This window comes from Rhamphochromis longiceps, linkage group LG12 (genome assembly GCF_057381845.1).
Source record: "Rhamphochromis longiceps isolate RC_006_pf linkage group LG12, R_longiceps_female_GT1.1, whole genome shotgun sequence".
Lineage (NCBI taxonomy): Eukaryota > Metazoa > Chordata > Actinopteri > Cichliformes > Cichlidae > Rhamphochromis > Rhamphochromis longiceps.
The window spans coordinates 33,277,731-33,303,217 of NC_140568.1; the positions used below are offsets into that span (position 1 = coordinate 33,277,731).

At 40.5% G+C, this 25,487-nt stretch overlaps 1 protein-coding gene across 10 annotated transcripts; it reads left to right on the top strand.

Moving 5' to 3' along the window:
• The first annotated feature begins 2,436 nt into the window (after positions 1-2,436).
• On the top strand, positions 2,437-24,517 carry atxn2 (ataxin 2). Of its 10 annotated transcripts, none has more exons than XM_085425909.1 (26): positions 2,437-2,943; positions 4,691-4,721; positions 5,115-5,174; positions 5,543-5,614; positions 6,219-6,369; positions 8,505-8,519; positions 10,359-10,483; positions 10,636-10,727; positions 10,908-11,096; positions 11,837-12,009; positions 12,341-12,589; positions 13,590-13,778; positions 14,079-14,258; positions 14,415-14,519; positions 14,708-14,778; positions 14,906-15,270; positions 15,512-15,575; positions 15,692-15,838; positions 16,482-16,499; positions 17,138-17,204; positions 18,116-18,309; positions 19,730-19,856; positions 19,931-20,119; positions 20,232-20,449; positions 22,200-22,377; positions 23,699-24,517. In XM_085425909.1, the coding sequence occupies exons 1-26, from the start codon at positions 2,831-2,833 to the stop codon at positions 23,725-23,727; spliced, it is 3,411 nt and encodes a 1,136-aa protein (XP_085282035.1). In that variant the 5' UTR covers positions 2,437-2,830; the 3' UTR covers positions 23,728-24,517. The 10 variants fall into 10 exon arrangements, with proteins under 10 accessions (XP_085282035.1, XP_085282036.1, XP_085282037.1 ...); XM_085425910.1 differs by having other exon boundaries at positions 20,235-20,449; XM_085425911.1 differs by having other exon boundaries at positions 17,138-17,198.
• The last annotated feature ends 970 nt before the right edge of the window (positions 24,518-25,487 follow it).

The window sequence follows — 25,487 nt, forward strand, 5'->3', positions numbered from 1 at the left end:
CAACAAAAGAAATGGGGACAAATTATGCATTTTTGTGAAAGGCTGCTAATAACAAAGTCCCCAAAGGTATAATTTAAAATTGGTTCTTTGCTAAGATGGCTGTTATGTGTCGACACATCACATTGTATATATAATTTACTACAACGCTATATGTAACAGTGTCAGAAAACCCAGCTAATTATGTTTTCTTCTCACCTCAGAATGTCATACAGTGAAATCTGTGCTGCTCAAGCACGTAAATAGGTGGAAATTTCTTGCTGCACCACATATACTACTATACAGTCCTTTTGTTAGTGCTCAAGTTATGCACAAGAGAAGAAGGAATTTTATTTTATGACCACCCAAGGTGAAAATAAAACTTGATAAGTGGAGTTATCACCATCACATGCATTTGATGGTGTTAGGCACTTATGGGCTTTTATTTAGTGTGCACAAGTTATCTTGTAAGATTATAACTTGTCCAGTCAAGATAAGAAACATCATACCAGAGAATCCATCCCAGAGCAAGTACAGCATCAGAGTATTGCGCAGCACTGAATCATTCTATTTACAATTCACCAAATGTGTTTGTCTGTGGGTTCTTTGCTGTGTCGGGTAGATGAAGAAGAATATATGGAACAAAGTAATCACAGCAGGGCTTTGGGGTGGGGTTTTTATTTATTTGCTTGTTTTAACTAAACCATCAGTTGGGCGCACATTGTGGAGGACAAAATGGGAAAGACTAAAGTGTTATGACAAGATTAAGGAAAGGTCATACTGGTCATTGCAATTCTCCCTTTTTCTTTTTTTGAGAATGGTTAGATGGCAGACCTTTGGGCCACAGTCCAGCTCAGATTGTAGTAATGCAGCTGAAAGATGTTTGCCAACCATAATAAATCCAAAAGAGGAAGACAACAGAAAAATAGCACTAAATAGCACTTGATAGGCATACACTTTGTTCAGGATAACATCTTCAATAATAGCTTCAATATTAATACCATTTGAATAATTTACATGACATAAATATTTATGAATCTCATTTAATCCACATGCTACAACATTAAAGTGGCAAATGTATCCATCAATACCTACTTAAAGGACTATGTTTATCTCTTATTGTTGGTCTTTACATATGTTTCAGTTCCATATAAATTGTGAAGTAATATATTTTGATTATTATAGAACAGAAAGTCCTGATATTTCTTCATGCAGTGACTCATTATGTTAGACCAACAGGTCAAACCTTTGAACTTTTCTCAATAATATATTTAATATTTGACTGTGGAAATTTTAAATGAAAAACATTAGTGCAGCCACCTCCAGTTGCTCCTTGTTTGTGTCGCTCTGCCCTTGAGTAAGTGAAAAGCATGCTCTGTTAGATTGAAATCAGGTGACCAACTTGGCCACTGAAGAATATCACATTTCTTGCCGTGAGAAACTTTTAGGTTGCCTTTGCAGTAAGCTTTGGGTCATTATCCATTTACATTCCAGTCAGTCTTGCACTATTTGTCTGACTCAGTTCCACTGGCAGCCCATACCTGGCCATGCAACAACATTGTCTCTACCATATTTGACATTGTGGGAAAATGAAATAAAATAAAATTTTAAAGGTATAGAAATGGGCAAGAAAAGACAATTTTCAGGCTCATGTGCAGCCCTGGTTCCTATTGCAGATTTGTTTTGTATAAAGTGATGCTGCACAAGAATTTAAGCACAATCACGCACTGTATAAATGTTTTGCAAAGTGGGAAAAAGTATTTAGACTTGTTACATAAGATCTTAGGGGGATTGGTGCCACCCAATGCCCCTCTTCTCAAATCAAATCAAATCACTTTTATTGTCACAGCACATGCGAGTGAAATTCTTGTGTGCGAGCTTCACAAGCAACAGAGTTGTGACACACCCCTTAGCCCTACTAGTTAGTTTTCTAGGTCCATTTATTTATTTTATTTTACTTTGTTTTTTATTTGATGAAACTTTTTTTTATCCTTACTTTGTTTTAGTTTAGTTTACTAGACTGGAATCCTCTTTGTACAGCTGTCTTGTCATATCAAGATTGTGGAAGTTACACCAGTTATTAACGAAAAATGGGACTATCTCAAAGTGACCCTCCAATCCTGCTAATTGGAAACCTTCATGCTTCAGTGGATACTAGCCATCACTATGCCCACACGCGCCGTGTGTGTGTGTTTGTGTGTATGTTAGTAGTGAGTTCGCCGGCTCACGTGGATGACACTACATAGTAATTGAAAATTCATGGACTTCCTGAAAATAGTGCCATGATGTAACTGTGTCTCTTTTAACACAAATGTCTGCATTGGGTTTTTACGTTAAAGATGGTCATGTTCATCTGTTTACAAGATCAATAGTTTTCAAATAACACAGCGTATAAAAATATAGAGTGAAGTGTTGCGAGCCGTCACGCCTCTCATATCCCTCCGCTGTTTTTGTCCCCCTTTCAGGCTGTTTTGGTCTTTTCGCTGTTAGCAACGGAAAGAATCCGAGATAGCTGCAAACCCGATTTTGAGATAATAATTATATAACAAATTGACAAGAGGTGTAACACACATGTTCATTTCGGAAAAGTTACTAGAGCGTGTTGTCTTTTTTTAAATATATTTTTTTTCAGTTTTAATAGGAATTGTACAGGTCGCTAATTTAGCTAGCAACTGTTAGCCAGGCTAGCTGCTTAGCAAAGCATCCTCCTGAACAGGCACGTTGACTTTAGCCTGCTGGCTAAGCTAGGTCTTCGGATTGCCCAACGTTAGTGAGGTACCGCACACCGTCTCATCGTCAAGAAATTGCGGCGTGAAACTGGTCTGTTAAAGACGCTGTCTTTTATGGGATCACCATGTCAATGAAGGCCGGTGGAAATCGCAGCAAGCCCGGCGGTGGTAGCACCGCCGGTGCCGCCGCCGCCTCCGGTGCCGGAGGAAGCGGCGGGGGAAGACAGAATCTGGGCAGGTATGTGAAATTAGAACGTTAACATAGCGAAGCAAAAACACAGCAAGGAGGGTTGGTTTGACACGTTTTCGATATTTGGACATAGTCACTGCCAAACGGTAGCGGTTGTAAGAGATGACATTGCCGTTAAGTGGTCCAAAACTAGTGCGTGTTTGTGAACGTTGTGCGGGCCTTGCGACGTGTTGGTCAGCCAGTTGTGCAGTTCAGCTAGCGAGGCCTGCCTGTCTGCTTGGTCCAGTGCTGTTGCAACTTTCGACGTGACATTATCTTCTCTGGCACGTTAAATCAAACATGCCACCACGAGGTTGATTTTCCATAAATACATGTTCGGGTGGACATTTATCTTTCCTCACATGAGTGTAGTACTAGTGACGCTGCTTGCCAAGTTGCTGGTATCAGTTTACTCTAAGCTTGAAGCCAAGTCAGCTAGCGTTAATTAGCCAATTGCCAGCCTATGCTTGCATTTCAGTTTTGTAACCGTTGGCTAATGGGGGACACGCAACGGCATTTGTTGTCTTTTGGCTGCCATGTAGCTTGGTACGTTACCGCAACATTGCTGCAACGGGGTTGCCAGGAAATGGATATAAAGCGTGTGGGTGCTCAGAAGAAAGGGGCGGGTGTGGAAACGGGGGTGAGGAGGAGAAGGGGGAATTACAGACCGACTGGCTTTCAACCTTGACGTTGCCATTGCTGTTCGTGAGAAATAGTGTCCTTGAGGCATGACTTTCTCTCTACACGTCGTCCCAAGATGAAGATAAAGCACACTGTCAGTGCATGAACAGCATGCATGCTGTGATTTTTGGTGGTCAGGCTGCTGTTCACCGGTCACTAGGACAGCACTCCCCTTTCACTGCGTAGGATTCATCGTGAAGATGCTATAAATGAATATTGGTCCAGTTTATAACCATGCTCACAAAACCTGCACATTACAGCTCAAAATGGCATGGCTAAGTGTGTTTTAGAAAGCTTAGGGCTGATTTACTGCAACGGATATAATATAGGGGTTAGTGGCCATTGCTTACGTTGAATGGTTGGTTATGTGCCAGCTGCTGAACAAGGTGCATTTTAGGACATGCCTGGGAAAACTCTTAGCGGCTGAGTGTTTGGCTAGATTGCATCACAAACATCATTATTATAAGCATAATGTTTTGGAGACACTGGGGAAATTTCAGAATTTACATTGCACATTGGAAATGTGATCTGCAAGAGCAATTCTGTCGATCTTAAATATGAAGTCAATGTCCACAATTTAAACAATTGATCAAGTAAGAGGGCTGTGTTGATGGTTGTGGTGATGTCTCCACAGCTGAAATCGATAGTGATGGTAATAAATCTTATACTTGATAAAACCAAAGTGATTTCATTTTCATGTCTGCAGCTGCAAACATTTCACATGTCCTCTTCAGTCATAATCTCAGTAAAGCATCATTATAAGACCCTCATGTATTCTTAAACCTGGTTCTCTGTAGTTTGCTACAAGTGATTGTAATATGCAGATACTTGCAGTATGCTGTGAAAGTATATTTTAGAAATGAGGTTAAGGTTAAAGCAAATTATATAGCTTGTATTGATTAACTTCAAGTGCACTTCTGTATCATCTTAATCACTGCCTCTTATGATTTCTCTTAGTGAGTTGCACATATCAGCGCATGTGCTAAGTCAAGTCTTTATTTATTTTATTTTTTACAGTTGATGGTGAGTTTGACAACAATTTAATCAAAATGCGATTTTTTTTTCTGTCCCTCAGGGGGAGACACAGTGGCAAAGGTCCAGCAGCAGTGAGTAACCTGTTATTTTTCATATACATTTGAGAAACAAAATTACCTTCAAGCTTGAGTATTTTAAAAAACTTAAAAAATAAAATAAAATAAAAAAATACAGATTTTTGAACATAGTGATGGTGTTTTTTTCCTCTTGAGGCATGTCATTGGTGGGCACCAGAATTTATCTTATGCAGGAAAAACCCTCACAATGCTTTAACACTTCTTTTTCTTGGTTTCCTCTTTTTAAAGCATTTTAATGCCAGAGAAAGCATAAATCCAGATATCGCCTTTTTAATTGCATTAAGAATGGAACAAGTGTATTGGTATTCCACAGTGATGAGACATTATTTGGCATCTTTTTTTGTGCTCAAAATGGGAGCATCAAAATTAATTGTATCTTTTCTTTAGGTCATTTTCAATGGTGTATATGCAAATATGAGGATGGTCCATGTCTTGACTTCAGTGGTGGTACGTTTACTGTGTGCCTACCTTGTTCCTTTTTTTTTTCTGTGTGTAATGATTATAAGAATATGCATAGTTGCAAAATTCCTTGGATGAAGTAGCCATGTGAATCATGCTTACTCTAAGTGAGTTAGTAAGAACATTATTTACTGCAGTCTGTTTTACCACATGCTGTTTCTTCAAATTGTTTATACAGCATTAAACAAAGCCTGTTGTAGAGACAGCTGGTTGCATAAAAGGAAACAAGTGATTGATCAATCAATGGTTTGCCTTGCAGAAAAATGGGTTTCTGAACTTATATTTTTGAACATGTAAGTTAAAATTTGTACTGAAAGGCACATACCGTATATAACGACAAGCCTCTTTAATTGTAGGGGACCAAGTGTGAGCTTAAAGTGAAAAATGGAGCCATCTATGAGGGAGTATTTAAGACCTATGGCCCAGAGGTAAGGCTCATGCATAATGTGGTATTCTTTATTGTGCCAATATGGAGGGAAATCTGTTACTTTCTCACTAGCTGAATATGATTAGGGTTAAATGTGATGGAGTCTTGCTAACACTTGGTACTAGTTTCACCCCTAAGGTGGTTTAGACCGGCATTGCTTTTTCTGATATTTGAGCATTTACCTTCCCTTTTAGGCTGAATTATTTCCCAAAAGTAATAATCATAAGTAAATTTGAGGTTTTCTGCTGATGCCAGGATTACACAAAGTAGTTTAATTGATAAGAGTGATGAGTGATTTATTTGACTAATAGTTAAAGGAAGCCTGCTACAATTTTCCAGATCTTTAATTCATAACCATACACCACATATCTTTCTTGTGATGCTTAAAACAGATCTCTTGAGATTTCTCAGTATGTTTTAGTTTTAGGGTTGTTCTTGAGATTGTTTATAGCTGTTTTGTGTCTCTAGCTACTGTGGAGTGTGATGGGCATGAAAGAGTGCATTGTCCCAGTCTCCTGTGTCCATAGTTTCTTGTGTCTTTTGCAGATAGTTTTTTTTTTTGTTTTTTTGCCCTCTGTGTTTCAAATGATATTTTTCTCCCTCAGTGTGACCTGGTGTTGGATGCAGCCCACCGAAAGAGTACAGAACCGAGCACAGGGCCCAGGAAAGAAGATATTGTAGAGAGCATCATTTTCAAGGCTTCTGATGTCGTAGTTGTGAACTTTAAAGATGTGGATCTAAATTTCGCCAGGAAAGGTAGTGTGGTCATATTTTTATTTTTTGGCAAAGATTTTTTTTTAGTTATTGAAACTGGAGATGTTATCATGCGCATATTGAAAACCTATGGACAATGTTAACTGGGTGAGTTTGTCACACTGTCCATTTACACATACGAAAATATAAACGTATGTCAGTGAATTCCCATCTTTGCATACATACAATGTATTACCCTTCTCAGTCTTCTCTATCTTGATGTTGCAGAGGCTTTTCTGTGAGTTAAGTCTTGTGTGTCTGCTCAGAGTGGCCAGTCATTGAAGTCTAATTTGATCTATCGATTGGTCCAAAGGTTGCTCTAGTGCAACAAGGACACTCAATAAAGGCTGAAGGAGCCTGCTTCATGTAATTCATGTACACCCATATGATTCTGCTTTGGACGATAATTGACTCTGCAGGAGAGTTTTGTTGTCTGAAAATATACAGGCATGAAGGTGTGAGGGGTTTTGCTTCATGATTTGAAACTATGGCACTACAATGATGCCACTTCACTTTAACAACTTGTGAAGTGAGTGAAATTTACACAGAAAGATAAAATGTCAAAAGTACCCATGTTTAGATTAGATTAGATTAGATAGAACTTTATTAATCCCTCGGGTGGGTTCCTCTGGGAAATTCGATTTCCAAAAAAGCACAGCACCGACAGAAGTTACAGAGTTACAGAATATTTCATATATATATATATATATATATATATATATATATATATATATATATATATATATATATATATATATATATATATATATATATATAAAAATACAGAGACAATATATATATAAAAATACAGAGACAATATAAATAAAATATACGAAGGGGATAAATAGAATAAATAGGAATAAAAATAAAAATACAAGTGAATTGCACATTTCAAGTATTGAGTCTATTGCACCGTTGACTATTTACAAAAGTATTGCACAAAAGGTATTGCACAGTGAGGTGAAGAGGCACTACAGCTTAGTTGTTCCCCCCTCCTTTGTCCTCCTGTTTCCCCTCCCTCTCCCCTCCAGGGAGGAGTTAAACAGTCTGATGGCGTGTGGGACAAAGGAGTTTTTAAGTCTGTTAGTTCTTGTCTTTGGGAGAAGCAACCTGTCACTGAACAGACTCTTCTGGTTGTTAATGGCCGTGTGCAGAGGATGTCTGGCATTGTCCATAATGTCCATCAGTTTCTTTAATGTCCTTTTCTCTGCCACTGTCACCAGAGTGTCCAGCTTCATGCCGACCACAGAGCTAGCCCTCCTGATCAGTTTCTCCAGCCTGGATGAGTCCTTCTTTGCTGTGCTGCTCCCCCAGCACACCACAGCATAGAAAAGTACTCCAGCAACCACCGACTGGTAAAACATCCTCAGGAGCTTCCTGCAGATGTTAAAAGACCTCAGCCTCCTGAGGAAGTACAGTCGGCTTTGGGCTTTTTTATACAGGTGCTCTGTGTTGCATGACCAGTCCAGTTTATTGTCCACCCACAGCCCGAGGTACTTGTACTTGTTGACCACCTCCACCTCCTCCCCCTCTATCTGAACCGGCAGTGGACCTGCTCTAGACCTCCCGAAGTCCACAACCAGTTCCTTAGTCTTTGAGGTGTTGAGTTGCAGGTGGTTTGTGTGACTCCATGCGACAAAGTTCCTCACCAGACTTCTGTACTCCTCTTCCTGATCATCCCAGATACACCCCATGATGGCTGTGTCGTCTGCAAACTTCTGAATGTGGCATAATTCAGAGTTGTAGCAGAAGTCAGAGGTGTACAGGGTGAAGAGAAGAGGGGACAGCACAGTTCCCTGTGGTGCTCCTGTGCTGCTGACCACTGTGTCAGACGTGATGTCCTTCAGCCTGACGTACTGTGGTCTGTCGGTTTGTCTGCTTGCCCCTTTATTTTTTTTTAAAGAAATGCTCAATAAGTGATCAGTTGAAATCATGGGATGTGAGGAGTGCACTAGACATGGCTTGACCCAAGCTCAGATTGTTAGAATTGAGTACCTTTACAACTTATATCTAGGTGAACCATATCATAAATATGTCTGGTATGAATTTAACTGTTGGTGTGATTGCCAGTCATTTTATCTGTCAGTCATTCTTCTGACTATCTGTCATCTGTGTGTCTCTCCTTTCCAATGGTCTAGTCTCCTCAGACACAGGTAATCTATGGCTGTTTTCTCCTTTTGCACATCTTTGTATGCTCTTAAAAATATGTACTGTGCTCTTATGTTAGACCTGTTAAATTAGAAATGTAACGTTTATGAACATTTGGGCATGATGATCTATTTTTTTTTTTTTTTTTTGCTGTATGTATTGTTACTGCATTTTGATTCCAGTATGATTCTCAAAGTTTTAGGATCACTGCTCTCATACACCCAAAAACTAAAAATGAGATATGTATTGCTGATCAGTGTTGCTTTATATTTTTAACTGCGTCTTCAGACTGCATGTTGCTTTCAGTGGAAGAATTATTCCCTCAAAATCATTCAAGCTGATTTTTGGAGTCTTTAAATATTATCCAGTTTTAACTTTTGATACAGCCTATGGGATACATTTGGGTAATTTCTTTTATACTAATATAAACTCTATTTGTGTTAATAAGGTTACAAAGTGCTTTGTATTAAAATAAAATAAAAAATCACAGAAATTGTGAAAACCAGAGAAAATAGGATGGGGGGAAATAAACAACAAGAAGTGGCAATGATGAAGCAGTGACTTGTATAAGAAGAAGGTAATGTTTATTGCTTTTGTTTAGTTTATCTTTTATAGGATTTTTCCTAAACATCAGTTTGTTTGTTTTTTAAACCTTTCTTGGCCTTGCTCGAGTCATGTCACACTTAAATGGTAGATTATCAGCAACATTAATGTGATTCCATTGAAAGCAACTGATTCAAAAGTCATATTGGGCTCTCTTACATCATTTGTTTTCTGAGCATTGTTTTTAAAAGGTTATTAGGAGAAGTTTAATTTTGTTTGGCACTGAAATGCTTTGAGGTCATGTAATTAACTGCAGTCTAAATGCATGTTTGCTTACCTCTCACTATTCTCACGTTTGATTTTAAAATTTTTCTTACTTTGTATAATTCCTTTGGTGGACAGTGTGCACAAAGCATGCCAGCAAACACTGGAAATATAAACCAGGTCTATTGGCCCAACTGCCCGTATGGTGTCAGTCTAATGTTTCTGAACTTGCTCTGTGCCTGAAACGCTTAAATGCCTTTTGTATTGTGAAATGAGTTATGACGTGTGAGATAAGCAACTCCAGGTGGCTGGTATGCTTTGAGCACATAGTTCACTGGTGCCAGATCTGCAAATGTGAGAGCAGACTTGGGCTAACATGAGATTAGAATTTCAGTTCAGTTATAATTGGGGGTTTTCTTTGAGCAGATCTGTCTGTTTATGACTTTGTTGAGTCAATGTATTCCATACATTTACATAAAAATAATGAACATCCTGAAACCGCAATTAGCCCAAAGTAAATTGTTTAATTAATGTGCTCCCTTTCAAGATGTTGCTATGGTGATTCTTAATAAATAGGGTGCAAGTCAAGCATTGTAGACACTGCTCGTAGCTGGATTTAATTTCTGATAAAAGTGAGCCATCTGAAAATACTGTAGCACCTAGAGACATTATGCTACATACTCTGACAGTGATTCAGGACTCTCCCTTTATTCACAAGTCTTGCCCACACTTCCAGACTCACCAATGCCAGCTCAAGAAAATTGCTTTTTTTTTTTTTTTTTTTTTTTTTGGAAAGGAACCCCCCACCCCCACCCCCCAAAATCCTGTTGAACCTGTGTTTGGATGTAACTCGGTGTGTCTTTCTGAACCGTCAAACTCTCCATATAGACGTTTGCTGTAAGAACTCTCTCAGAGGCTCTTGAAGCATGATGAGCACTTTGTTTTCTAAGCAGTGAGAGTGGAGCCTGCGTGCGTGCATGCGTGTGTGTGGTATCATGCAGTACATAAATATATACATTCTTTTCTTCATGTTTCAGACAACTTCACAGATGCAGCAGTGACTGGCCGGATCAATGGCGAGCATAAAGAAAAAGATCTTGAGCCCTGGGATGGAGGAGAGACCCACAACTCTGATAGCCTCGAGTCTCTGGATACTGATGTGGTGAGAAAAGTATCAGACACCAGAAACAGGCTGGTGCTAAACTTGCTATATATTCAACCGAAACAAAGAGTTTGTTTCATGTGATCCAGAGCATTTAAATTTGTTCACATGCTGATTGTCAAATTCTGTCTCTGCTACTGTTTTCACATCAGTCTAATGGGTGGGATCCCAATGACATGTTCAAGTACAATGAGGAGAAATATGGAGTCTTGTCCACATATGACAGCAGCCTGTCCACATATACGTAAGCTTCTTCATGTTCTCCATGTATTTGTTTGTATACTTGTCATACTAGATATGTTTAATTTTGAATCTCTGACAGTAAACAAACGTTCACTCTTTAATCTGGTTTTATTATAAAATTAAAGACTTAGAACCATGCTGTCCCATGTTACTCCTTGTCTAACCTGAATTTATTTCCCAGGGTACCTTTAGAGAGGGACAACTCAGAAGAGTTCTTGAAGAGGGAGGCGCGTGCTGCCCAGCTGGCAGAGGAGATCGAGGCTAGTGCCACGTACAAGGCCCGCGTTGCTCTGGAGAATGATGAACGGACTGACGAGGAGAAATTCACTGCTGTTGTGCGAGGGGAAAGGGAGACTCACACACTTGGCAGGTGGTGCCAGGATATGAGTTTTTACAAAAATACTACGTGTTTCTGTGAATACATTTTGTGTACACTTTGCAATTATGTAAATGTAATTGTGTTCGTAAACATATTTGAACGATTTTCAATTTTTATTGCCTCTTGATGCATTCTGTGGAGTTGTTAGAACTCGCATTATTCACAATTTATTGTTATAAGAATTTAAGAGGAGCTGGAAAAGGATACTGCTGAGCTTTGCATACAATCATCTGTGTTGTAGCTGTGTGCTGTCACCAGGGGGCACTGAAATAAAACTGTTGCTTTAGTTTATGCTTCTCTTGCTCATTTGGCTTTGCACTGGCAGTGAAGAACACAAAGTCATAATACACAAAGAACTTCTAAACTGAGTGTTAAAAATTTTGAACAGGGCCTACTACTACTGCTGTTAGTGCCTTTTTAAAAAAAAAAAAAAAAATCTTTGTGGAGTTTGTTTTCTGTCGGTTTTTTTCTAATGCTTCTTGTGCTGCATGTAGAACTCTATTGCCCCTTTTCCTGTTCTTTGGGAGGAATATTTAAGCCTACTAGACAAGTAGACAGCAAATGTTCCTATAACAAATACTTCCTATAACTGGTAATTAAAATTAAAAAATAAGCTCATTTTAGCTAATGACCACTTACTGGAATGGAATAAAGTATAGAATTAATTGCTCATCTTTATTATTGCCTTGTGTATATGTTTAGCTGAGTTAAGTCTGTTTGTATGTTTGTAGAGAGAACAAGTACATTCCTCCTGGTCAGAGAAACAGGGAGGCAATGTCATGGGGGCCAGGGCGTCAGAATTCACCTCGTCTTGGTCAGAGCTCAGCTGGACCCCCCACTCCTCGACCAGGACCCCACGACTACAGTCCCAGTTCTGGATCCGACCAGAGGGTGGTTAATGGAGGTATATTTAATATGTCACCTACAAATCTGCTGTTACTTGCTGCAAATCAAACACAGTCTTTGTGAGAGTAAAGGAGTGGATGAGTGAGTCACTGTTGTGATCAAACCACGACTCGAAATAAGTTCTTTTGCAGTGGCAAAGTGTTTGGGTTATTCTTGTGTTATCTTGTTAGTTTATTTTTATTTAAGCAATTTTTTTCCTGTTTCCCCATCCCTTGTCATTTTTTTTTTTTAAAATTAAATTTCTCTCTTCTTTCTGTCCCCACTATACCTTTGTTTCCCCTGCACTATAGCTTGTGTCATCCTTGATCATTTGTCCTTGCCTCTTTTAGGTTCATCCCATTGGCCCTCACCCTGTCCATCTCCTTCCTCCCGTCCCCCTTCTCGTTACCAGTCCGGTCCCTCCTCCCTGCCTCATCGGGCAACCACGCCCACCAGGCCACCTTCCAGGCCCCCCTCTCGACCTTCCAGACCTTCCTCTCATTCATCCCACCTCTCTTATCCCTCCTCTTCATCCTCCCTTTCCCACCATGGGCCCACATCGCCAGCCTCCGCTCTGGCCAAACGCATGTCTTCAGAAGGTACCCACATCTCTGTGGAGTAGACCTGGGCAAAAAACACGAGTTGAAGGTGGAGGGATTTAAGTCACAAAGAAATGTGAAATATTTCAAAGTTGATGGCGATCAGTTTTATTTGAAAAATAAGTTTGCCCAGGTCTAGTGTGGAACAGCAGAAATAGGAGAAATTGCTTGGTCAGACTGAGTTGGGATCAGATTTGAAAAACTCTGATTCTCTGTCAGTACATCAGGCAGTTTCACCTTGGCATGTGGGTGCACCAATGTGTGCCATGCTTTGGGTGTGGTAACACTTAAGGCACCAATTTATCAACTTCTCTGGTAGATCATTCAAAAGAAGGTGCACGATGATATTCTAATTTAAAAAAAAAAAAAAAAAAGGCTTGATGTTTGAGGCATGAGAAAGATGCTCAGAGATATTTGAATTGACAAATTTGATAAGTGGTTGTAATACCAGTTAAGTTTCACATGCGGTTTTTAAAAGTCTTCTCTGTATTCCACTCCATTGGGATACGAACTGTTGACCAGAAATGTGATCCGTCAATTTCCAGAGTTCCTCCAAAAAAAGCCCCCAAAAAACTGGTAGTGAGGCTTAATCTCTTGACGTCAATTATTTTTACTTGAATAGAAAAATTGTTAACTAGTGTTTGGCCTCTCATTATTTTTTTAATATGCTGTTACTGTAGGCCACTGTTCATCTCACTTTTTGGCCTTTGCTTTCCCATTTCTCATCTCTCACTTTGCTTGGTTGTGATGTGGTGTTTGATCACTTTACAGGATCATCTGTAATTTCTCCACTAGCATGCATGCAACAAATAACCTTACTGTTTGGTGTGATATTTATCAGCATGTAGACTTGAGTTTTTGAAAGTTTTTGTGAGACACTGGTGAGTTAAAAAAACAAAAAACAATTAACAGAGGGATGCTAGGAAACACATGTTCACTTTGCTGTCACTGTGTGTTTACCAGCTTCTATCCATTTGCCTCTGTCTTTATACATCTCTAGGTCCACCAAGGATGTCTCCAAAATCTCAGCGGACGCCTCGTGCTCACAGAGTGCCACCCTGTCGGACCAGTGGAGTACCCCAAGGAGTGGACTTAATTTCCCATAATCCCCCTGGAGAGTCCATAGTGACTCCACAAACCAGGAGCAGCTCTTCCTCTGGAGGGACATGGTCCTCAGTGGTTAGCGGAGGTAGACTATTAATCTGAATAGTTTGTACCCCTCAGCCATAAAAGGCTGATGGGATATTGTCACCCTGCTGGGTGGGCAGGTAGTGTGGACACCAAAGCTTGTGAATGCAATGTAACTTGAGAACAAGGCAACATAGGATTTTTAAATGCATCCCAATGGTGAACCTACTAGTCCAGTATTTTTCTCCCTTTGCAGAGATTTTAGTTTAATGCCACTGGAGGGCATATTTCAAAGCACCTGTTATTGTTTGTTATTTAACCTGAATGTGTTGTGAACACCAAATTCTTCTCCCCTTCTCAGCTCACAGACCTCGCTCCCCCCGACAGAATAGTATGGGTGGAGCTTCAGCTGGCTCCTCTTCCCTCCCATCACCTCAGACAGGTACAGCTCCTGTGGAAACTGTTACTACTCCAACATCAGCTTCCTCTCCTACTGCAGCTAGCCCTGCCCCCAGCATAGTCACTTCTTCATCAGGAGATGGTAAGCTGAAGTTTAACAAAGGACTGAGTATGAATAGTGATATGAAAACACGTCTGTTGGTTTTTATAATGAATAAATAAGTGCTACAATCAGAAAAAGCTATCATTAAATCATTTTGATGGGAGTAAGTAAACGTTCTTTTTTTTGTATGTTTAGCAAAAGAATGTCGTGCCCAGGAGACTAGACAAACATCTCCTACAAACAAGGAGAACATCAAGCCTTTGGAAAGTTCACCTAGTTTTACAAGACAAGTTTGTAAAGGTTGGTAAACACTAGAAATTTGCATTAACTTGTTCTTTTTAACCTCAGAATGTTGAGAAGCAATACAATTTTAAACATGAGTACGAGGGTTTCTCATCTGTTCCTTTCTTTAGTAGTCGTAATGTAACAATGTCTTAAAAATTGATATTTCCAGAATCTGCATTTATTTCTCTCCATTCACTTTGCAGGACCGCCTTCTATACCATCAGACCACAGAAAACAAATAGATAATTTAAAGAAATTTAGTGTAGATTTTAGGGTAAGTATATCTTGAATTTATATGACATACAAATTGCTAAGATATGACTGATCTCATCTCATGTTTGTGAGGCTTTAGCAGAGGTTGTGCCCCTCTTCCACTCATCTTTCCTCTTTCCCTCTGCCAGTTGCAGTCTAGTTCCAACCCAGACCCTCCCTGTGAACCAGTGATGACCAAGTCTGCTAGAGACCCTGCAGACAAACCTAAAGATCTTCCCCTGGACAAAGCCTCCACAGTGGGGAGGGAGGCCACTGAAGATGGTGTTGTAGTAATTGCTGCTGGCACACCTAGTGGTACCCATGCTCCACCGACTACCACCACAAGCACCAGTAAGCCTGGCAGCCCCGCTGCAATGTCTCAGTCTCCCTCTGCTACTGACCAGAAGAGGCCAGGGCTTGATGTGACGTCACAGGGAGTTCAGACGACGGCCACCTCAACATTCAGCGGACCCAAGCATGAAGAGAAGGAGGAGAAAAAAGAAGCAGTGCAGGAGTGAGTGGACAGGAGACCCATTCCACGAGAAAACCAAAAATGACTTTATTGCATTTTGTGTGGTCTGTAGTCAGTTTACTATAATGCACAGTAGGGATTTATTACTGTCCAAAACCAACAACAAATTATTTAATGATAAATATTTATTAATTTAAAGAAACACAATTTAATGAAGTTTAAGTAGCTTCAGAAACAAATTCTTCCTTTTCATTCCTTTTCTCTATTTGTTCTCTCTCTGCAGTCAAGTGAGAAAATCAACCCTGAACCCAAATGCTAATGAGTTCAAACCCAGGTTTAATACACAGGTAAGTTATAACCCACTTCTGCCAAGCTTAAAACATTTGGAAACCAAAAACTAGGTCTGGTATTTAATTTATTTATGTCTCTATATGCTTTTGTTTTTCTTTGTATTTTCCCTCAGCCCAAACCAGCCAACACCCCAACGCCTCCCCGGCCTCAAGGCCAGCCCAGCCCCTCCATCGTGGTCCAGCAACCTCCAACTGTTTATGGCCAGACAGTCTGTTTCCCCCAGATGTATCCGCTGACGCCAGTCAGCCCTGGAGTTCAGGTGAGATACACACCTGCATACTGAAATGTACATTATGGAGATATTCATTTTTATTCAGTGCAAATCACCCAGAGCATCACACTGTGTTGGTATGAAATGCAGGGTTCATTCAGACCAACCCCTAACAACAGTGACTAACATGTCTATGTTTGTCCTCACGTGGTAATTTTCTTTCCTTTTCTTTGATTCATGCCTGCCATCATTATTTTCTCAGTGTATTTTATGTTTTTAAGGACAAAGCTCACATTTGTTGTCATTTGTTTCATTGTAAACTTTTTCCCTCCATGTAGCAGAAGAAGCATTAGGGGGGAAAAAGGTCCCCCTCCCCATGACATGTTGTTCCCTGTCTTCTTTTGAGAAGGTGTTAGTTACATGGTTTTCTTACAGAATGAACTGAGAAATGTTTAGGTGATTATTTGCATAACAAGCTTAGAAATGTTTAGTCAAAGCTTTTTTTAGAAGTTTAGTATAGATATAATTTTGATGTTGCATATATGTAGCTGTGATCAATACATTTCTTATGTTGCTTTAAGAAAAACTTGGTGATCCAACATCAGACACGTGCAAACGATAACAACTAAAAAGTGGTTCTTCTTCCCTTTTCTCCCCCTCCTCCTCCCCTCTCTCTCTCTCGCTCCATTAGAAAAGCATAATATGGAAGGTTTGTGAATTTTTCTAAGATTTCTATTTTTAAAAACTTTTTTTTGTATTATTTTTATTTTATTTTTTAAGCCCAATAAGTACTGGGATGTTTTGCTTGCTTGTTGAATTAATATCATCAGATGTTGGTTTGCCAACTTCTTATTGCAATTCTTCAGATGGACTTAAAACTGTGCTCATTTCCCTTTGTTCCATCTGTTTTTCCAAACAAATGGCTGCAAGCTAAAATGAGTTTAAGCTAGCTTGTTTTTGCTGAAGGGGTGTTTGTAACACAAATGCATGGTGGACAATGTTAATGAGTTCAGGAACTGAAAAAACAGTATTATGAATGCTGTAAAAACACCTTTTTGGCTCATGATAGTCAGGTGTAGAAAGTGCATGTGGCCCCAGGTAAGCGATGACTCCCACAAGCTCTTACATTCTAGTAAGCTGTTTGTGTTAGACAAAAAGAAGATGAAAAGTTTATCTGCAGCCAGATTGTTATTAAGGTTCCCAGACAAATGAGCATAGATGCACCCATGTTTATCCTCAGACTGTCTGTTTTATAATCTTGTTGGAAATCTCACAGAAAATTGAGTATAAACATGTTTTTTATTTTTTGTTTTTCCCTACCTTTCCTCGTTCCTCACCTCTCTCCAGTCTCCCATGTACCAGGTTCAGATGCCTATGACAGTGAGCCAATCTAAACCCTACAGACCAGGTAAAGGTGAGAATAACCACCGCTTTCTTTCTCTCATTTCCCTCTCACATAATCTTTTTTTCAACTTGGTGAACAATATTTACAAACCATGTGAATACATAAATATTTTTAACCAGCTATTTGGACAGTATGTGATAATAAGCTTGTTTTCAGAGTCAGCCCAAACATTGTTTACAATGTGGCATTGTTGTGGCATTTTTTTACAAAACGGTTGAATTAAAATGTCTTGTTGGTGGAGTAAATAAATTCCTAATGGGGTAAAAAACAAAGAGAGGGCTTCCTGCAGAAGCACACCACGCAGGAGCCTGCAATCTGAAATATTAACAGTCACTCAATATCATGATGAGGAGCTGAGAATAATGAAAGCTGAAAATAATTCCCCAGTCTTACATGAAGTGTGATGGATTGGTTGATTAATTACGTTGATTATTCATGTGGGGGATTGAGCTGCTTTGCCCACACAAAATCAAACGTGCAACAACAGCAATCGCTATACAATCATTTAAAGAATGTTGTATATTCTTCTCACTATGCGGGACACCAAAAACCACTGATGTTGTATATGTTGTTTTACCACACACGCTTACCGACCTGCAATTATTACGCAAGTACAGAAATGCTGTTGTGCAAGTATTTTTGTAGTTTGCTTTTACAAGAGAGAGGCTTCAGGATTTTGTTTTTAATTTCTGATCTGGCCAATCTTTATTATCTTTCAGTAAGTTTAAATATGGCTCATAATATGATCAGTTGCTTGTGTTTTTTTTCTTCTCCCCCTCACATATAGACTTTACTAGTGTCTTTCATAGCCAATGACCCTTCTCTCTCACCAAAGCCTCTAGAGTTGGTGTATATATATGTGTGATATGGGATGTTGAACTTATTCTCCATCTTGCCCATCTCTTAACATAAATCTCTAGTACCCAACATGCCCCAGCAGAGGTCAGACCAGCACCATCCGCCAGGCACACCCACCATGATGCACCCAGCCACAGCAGCAGGGCCACCGATTGTAGCACCGAGCCCGGCTTACTCAGCGCAGTACTTCACCTGCAGCCCACAGCAGTTCACCAGTCAGCAGCTCGTCCAGCAGATGCCTCACTACCAGTCACAGGTATGATTTACTCTGGCACCAGCAGTATCACAACTATACAGCCTGAGGTACCCCTGAGCAAGGTACCGTCCCTACACACTGCTCCCCGGGCGCCTGCTTAGTGGGCTGCCCACTGCTTCACTGAGTGAATGGGTCAAATGCAGAGAAAAACAAGTAATTTCCCCATGGGGATCAATAAAGTATCCATTATTATTATTATTATTATTATTATTATTATTATTTAGCAGCTCATTGAGGAAGGATAGATTGAACAGGCTCGTCTATTAAGACTCGTATGTAACCATTAAAGTTTCTCTGGTACCATCAATTAGAACTGGCAGTTTTTATCTCCCGCAGCTGTTCACTTGTCGGTGATTTGGCTGACAGATGCTGGTGATCTTTAGCAGTTTGATGGGGTGCCAATGTCATGCCAGTTTTTTTTTGTTTTTGTTTTTTTATCACCTCTGATTTATTGAGCTCAAAGTGTACTCCTGCTTCTTATACCTGAAGAGTTACTACCTGTTTGCTACAGGCTGTCATTGGAAAAACTACAGCTTTTACTGCAGTGACTTAAAAAATCCTGGAAAATCCTCAGTGATACAAACAGCTAGGCTCAAGCACTTTTTGGAGCAGAGCCTACTCAAAGCACACATTTATATTTTTTTATGTTGATTACTAATGAATAGTAGATGGTATTGACAAAAAGATATCTGAGGCTTGATGCCAATACCACAATGACTGTTAAGTTGTGAAATGTAAAATAGGTAAATAAATGTAAGAAAATAAGTTAAACCTCATGAATGTTACATTTTTCTTTAACACAGTCATGAAAGGATTTGGCCTCTTAAATACATAATTCTTTAAGGAAGCATTTTTCAGGACATATCGAACACACATCGTACGCACATAATCATTGATGCCCCAAAAATAATGAACCTTATGTCACTTTGATCGTCAGTGCCAATTAAATTGAGTGAAGATGGCCAGCTTTGGGATGAGACAGACAAACATGATCTCACACACAGGCTCTTTAAATGAAAGCTTGTGAGAATGTTTTATGCAACCTATGAACATAGAATGCATTACTGTAGATTTTATCAGACCACAGTTCATGTGATATGCCAGAACCACAGAGTGAGACCATAGAAGCCATTTTTTTTTCTCTTTCAGTTTCATCACAGCGCTTACAAATTGAGCTGGTGTTAAGAAATGAAAGTCGGCTAACTAATGATTACAAAAAAGTATAAACCAAGAAAGAAATAAGCTTCCTTTCTCTGAACAGATGCATCAGAAGCACAAAAAAGTGTTTATGTCCATATTTCATGTGCAGCCTCTGAACAAATGTTGGCTCTCTAAATTGGCACTCAGTTACCAAAACTGTGACGGCAGGAGTTGATAGAGGCTTTCCTCAGTTTTTTGGCTTCCTTTTTGCCTCTTTCAGGCACAGCATGTGTTCAGTCCAGTGATGCAGGGCAGTGCCAGGATGATGGCGCCTCCCACGCATGGCCAGCCCAGTCTCGTCTCTTCCTCTACTACACAGTACCCAGAGCAGACACACACCATGTATGGTACGTGTGCGGCCAATGCACGGGGTGTGATTTTTAATGCTTTTCACTATTACTAACGCCGACTGCTGTTTCAGTGTCTCCAGGGCCAATGCCTCAGCAGTACCCCCACCCTAGTGCCACCTTGCACCCTCACCCGCAGCACCCTCAGCCCTCTGCCACGCCTACAGGCCAGGCACAGCAGGGTGGACCACAACATGGAGGCCCTCCTAGCCATCCAGCTGCCAGCCCAGTCCAGCACCCACAGCACCCACAGGCAGCAGCAGGTGAGTGCCCTAAGGTTGGCGGTAGTAATTACCCCCTCCCCCCATGGAGCTGGATTTTTTTCAAGTGGAGCATTATGGTAATGTATACATGTGTTTATGATTTTTGTTGTAGCAGCAGCAGCAGCAGCAGCCCAGGCCCTCCACCTGGCTAACCAGCCTCCACAGCAGCAGATGTATTCGGCCTTGGCACCCACGCCACCTTCGATGACCCCAGGGCCAAACCCTCAGTCCCCACAGGCATCTTTCCCTTCTGCTCAGCAGGCTGTGTATATCCACCCACAGCAGGTCCAGCATGGCTACAACCCCAACCACATGGCGCACGTGCAGCAGGTAAGTCACAGCCTGCTGTGAACGTGCTCAACAGCGACCACAGTGGCTCAAGCCAGGCAATCAGATTGGCAGTGTTTCCTGTGCTGGACTTAACTGTGGGTGTGAGAAAGGTCTGGGATCCATTCCAGTAGGTGTTTGAGTTTATGAATGGGTCATATTTGGCTTTTATTAATCCCTTTAAATGAGGTAGACATTTTGTTGGCAGTATGATCAAGTTGGGATGTAGCGCTGTCATTCTCACGGTACGCTGTGGGGTACAGAGGAAAAGAAACATTATTTCCTGATAAGAAGACAACCTAACCACGGAATTCAGAGATATTCTTGGATACCCATAGCAGTTTGGCCCCATTGAGTCTATGAAGGAATTCTTTAAATAGACCTATTGAGAGTTCCCTTGTTGCGTGTCATATATAGGCTATAGAGTTGATCACAGAGAAGGCTCACAATAAACCTGCCCAAAGTTTCAAATGATGACTTCAGTGTTTGTGCACGACTTAAGTTACTAAGTGATCAGTTTCAGTCTTTTCTACTCTCATATGTATGAAGTCAGTGAGAGTGGATGGCTTTAATATGATCATTTCAGACATGCAGCTCTGGCTTAGAGCAGCTGTTGTTCAAATAATCTGTTTATGAGGGGCAGCCAATCAGAAGGAAACTGGTTAAGGAGATAAAGCAGATTGCTTCAGAGGGAGGATGACTAATAGCTGACAGTTTTGGGGGTTTTTTTGGGGGGGGGGTTCCCCCTAGATACATGAAACAAATGGGTTTCCTTAGCATTGTTACATTATGTGTAGTTTTTTACCTGTTTGTGCTCTGCTCAGAATTGTACACCAGAGGCCACTCTGCAATCTGTCTGGCTGAAGAGTGTTTCACACATCAACTTTACTTCATCTATTGACCATTATAAATACAGATACCAATAGACTGCCAATTAGCTAATATTGCCATTGAGATACATCAATCTGTCTCTACTGAGGGCCTCCACCAAGGCCAAATATGAGATATGGATATTTTTAACTGTAAATTGTATGATGCTACTCGAGTGGAGCAGCTTTCCAAAGCCCTAGGATTGTGATTGGCAGGATTTCATACCCCTGTCTCAGTACAGTAGAGATATTATAAACCTTGTGGAAGCTAAACTTTTTCTTCTAGTGGTGGATCCGTTTCAGATTTTGTCTGGGCATGTATAAGCCTTAAAAGCAAGACTTTCAAGGTAATCATTGTGCTATTGTCCTGTCCTCTGTTATCCTGGCTCTTCCTTCCTTGTACGTTAAGGAGACTTTTATGTGTGAAGGGTCGACCACAGTGAAAGTGCTCTTTTATTTTCTGTTTGTTCTACAGGTGTTAAAGTACTCGCACCGTTTCATTTTACAGGAAGTTTTCATTGCACATGGAAAACAAACGTTGCCGTTTCCAAGTCAAACTTGAAAAGTAAACTGTAACCTCGTGTTATTGTCTTAGCTGAAGTCACATGCTGTATGTGCGTTTGTCTCTGAGCCCCACCTTTATGTAAACAGGCTGCTGAAGAAGACAGGAAAAAAAACATTCAGAATCATGCGGTGTCTGTTCAGAGCTGCTGCTCCTGTCGGTAACAGACAGGCGGAGCCGTGAAACGCTGTGTCACTGAAACTCATCTGATTCATCGTTTTACCCAGTCTGGCTTTTGTCCTTCTGTTGATCTCTCACTGTCACACTTTTGTTCTCACTCTGGCGCACTCACTCACACTTGTGCTCTTTCTCTCGCTCCCAGGCCCATATGCAGTCTGGTATTGTGCCATCCCACCACCCGGCACCCACCCATCCCCCAATGATGCTCATGGCTACCCAGGGTCCTCCAGCTGGTCCACAGCCACCTATGCCCCAGACTGCCCTTAACCCCATCCCTGTTTCCTCAACCACACATTTCTCCTACCTGGCACATCCACAAGGTATTTTTATTATTTTCCTTCCTCTATAAAGAGACTGTGTTGTTTTCCTTCTCTAATGTTCTTTTACATTACTAGCTCCTCTTTACACCTTTGTGCAAACTGAGGCAATAAGTGAGTACTCTTCATGGCAATGGTTGAAATATTTAGACTTCAATTCTTTTTGCATGGGGGGTGAGTGTCATTAATAGATATAATGGCAGTTAGCTGGGGCAATCACACATAATTTTATTTTTTTAATTCTTTGGACAGTTATTATCCCTCAGCCATGAAAGTCTGATGAGGTTCTGTCGTCACTCCCTGTGCAGGCAGGGGAGGCGTGGACACCCAAGTGTCGGTGCCATGGAGAACAGCAATGTAGTCGGTCATGTTCATGGACACAAATTGTTTTTTCTGTTTTTTTTTTTTTGTTACAGTCAGCTCAAAATAATGAATTTTAATAGGAAGTAAGATTTCTGTGTGGCGACTCCCGCGAACACAGAGGCCAAGAAAAGGTAGCTTTGAAAGAAGTGGCAGCTGCTGTATTTGACCCAAATCATAAACTTGGCGTGTAAAATTTGTCCTGTGTAGGAATTGATTCAGATGAGAATTTATCCCCTGGGAAATAAAGCAATAAATAAAAGTTGTGCACATGTTACACCTTTCATCTGATTCAGTTAAAAATGACCATAAAGAGGTGATTTTTGTATTATTCCCAGCAGGCAAATATGTGCGTGGACACTGCTGACACATAGGTCAGCAGTCACTGGTCAGAAGATTTTAACATATTGTCATATTCTTTGGGACAAAGTAACAAGTGTCCAGTCAGTACAAGAAACACATTTCACCCCTGAGTCATAAAAGGCTGAAAGATGTAAAGGTGGTAAAGGTGCATCCACTGAGGGGCTAATAACTAACCAGCTCTGAGCTAACTGCATTTAAACACTGGTCGAAGGTGAACTGGTGACTTTCAGATTGTGTTTTGTAAGGAAAACATCTGTCCTCTATTCGATACACACAATAAGAGCCATGCAGATGGTCGAGTCATACTGTGGGCTTTGCAGAACCATCAGTTATTTAAAGATAGGTCTTTAAAAAGATTCAGCTTGGGACACATGATCGGGGTGAGATTTTGAGTAATGGTAATTTCAGAAGAAACACACTTTTTTTTTATCAGATATTTAATTCTCCTCAGGTTAAACCAGGGAAAACTCCGTCTTTAGGTGCAGATTTAGATGATTGGAGGAGAATTACTGGTTTGTTATTTGAGTGTAATTAAAACAATAGTTTGTATTTTGTAAAGCTGTCTAACGTGTTACAAAGAAACTTTCTGTCATCCCTGCAGTGCAACCTCATCATCAGCAGCAGCTGTAGATGCGTCAGCGAGCTGAGGGACCCGCTCTGCGCCGCGCTTCTCAACCAGAGCCTTCATAACCAGGCGATGAAGAGGATGAGAGAGCCCACCCTCTCCTCTCTTCCCTCATCCTCACCAGACATGCTTCACATCAGCTTTTCTCTTCCCTCCCTCCTCCCTCCCTCCCTGACCAGGCAATAAGAGAATGTTAACAGGTTGATGCAGTGACATGTTTTAACGAGCTAGAGTTTTAACAGACAAGACTGCTCCTATTCAGGCCCCCCACACACAAGCACACACGCATACACATACAGATCTGCAAACACAGATAGTTATACCTACATCTACACACACTTTCAGGGGTCCCAAATTGCAACTTAAGTCAGCTTGCCAAGTAAGAAGTGAAAGAGAGTAAACAATCAGCGAGTGTGAAGAAGAAAATTCAACTGGAACTCGTAATTTTTGTCCGCACCTTGTTATGAAAAGAATCTTCCAACCTTTAGACAGTATTAATCCTACTGTTTATTGCTGCTGCTATGTGCTGCATTTATTTCCAGACTACACGACACGTTTCTAACCAAACTAAAAATGAAACATGACGAGAAACTTTCTGTGAAATAAACTCATGTTGGCAGCCGAGAGGACAGGAGAAAGTGTTATGAAATTATAACGGCTGAGGTGATCAGATCCCACTTCTCACCCAACCCTTATGTAACTTTTAAGTTAAAACTTTTACTTTGTAGATAATATAAATAATTTAAAAAATGAGCAAAAAAATTTAAAAACAATAAAAAAGTTTTAAAAACTGAACTGCTTCTTGTGGTTTGCTTGTACTGTTGGTGTGTCGTTACTGTGAACGTGCACTCTTGTGTTCTAGCTTTTTACAGTGGCTTGCAAAAGTATTCGGCCCCCTTGAACTTTCCCGCATTTTGTCACATTACAGCCACAAACATGAATCAATTTTATTGGAATTCCACGTGAAAGACCAACACAAAGTGGTGTACACGTGAGAAGTGGAACGAAAATCATACATGATTCCAAACTTTTTTTTTTTTTTTTTTTTTTTTTTTTACTGCAAAGTGCGGTGTGCGTAATTATTCAGCCCCCTTTGGTCTGAGTGCAGTCAGTTGTCCATAGACATTGCCTGATGAGTGCTAATGACTAAATAGAGTGCACCTGTGTGTAATCTAATGTCAGTATAAATACAGCTGCTCTGTGATGGCCTCAGAGGTTGTCTTAAGAGAATATTGGGAGAAACAACACCATGAAGTCCAAAGAACACACCAGACAGGTCAGGGATAAAGTTGAGAAATTTAAAGCAGGCTTAGGCTACAAAAAGATTTCCCACGCCTTGAAAATCCCACGGAGCACTGTTCAAGCGATCATTCAGAAATGGAAGGAGTATGGCACAACTGTAAACCTACCGAGACAAGGCCGTCCACCTAAACTCACAGGCCGAACAAGGAGGGCGCTGATCAGAAATGCAGCCAAGAGGCCCATGGTGACTCTGGACGAGCTGCAGAGATCTACAGCTCAGGTGGGGGAATCTGTTCATAGGACAGCTGTTAGTCATGCACTGCACAAAGTTGGCCTTTATGGAAGAGTGGCAAGAAGAAAGCCATTGTTAACAGAAAACCATAAGAAGTCCTGTTTGCAGTTTGCCACAAGCCATGTGGGGGACACAGCAAACATGTGGAAGAAGGTGCTCTGGTCAGATGAGACCAAAATGGAACTTTTTGGCCAAAATGCAAAACGCTATGTGTGGCAAAAAACTAACACT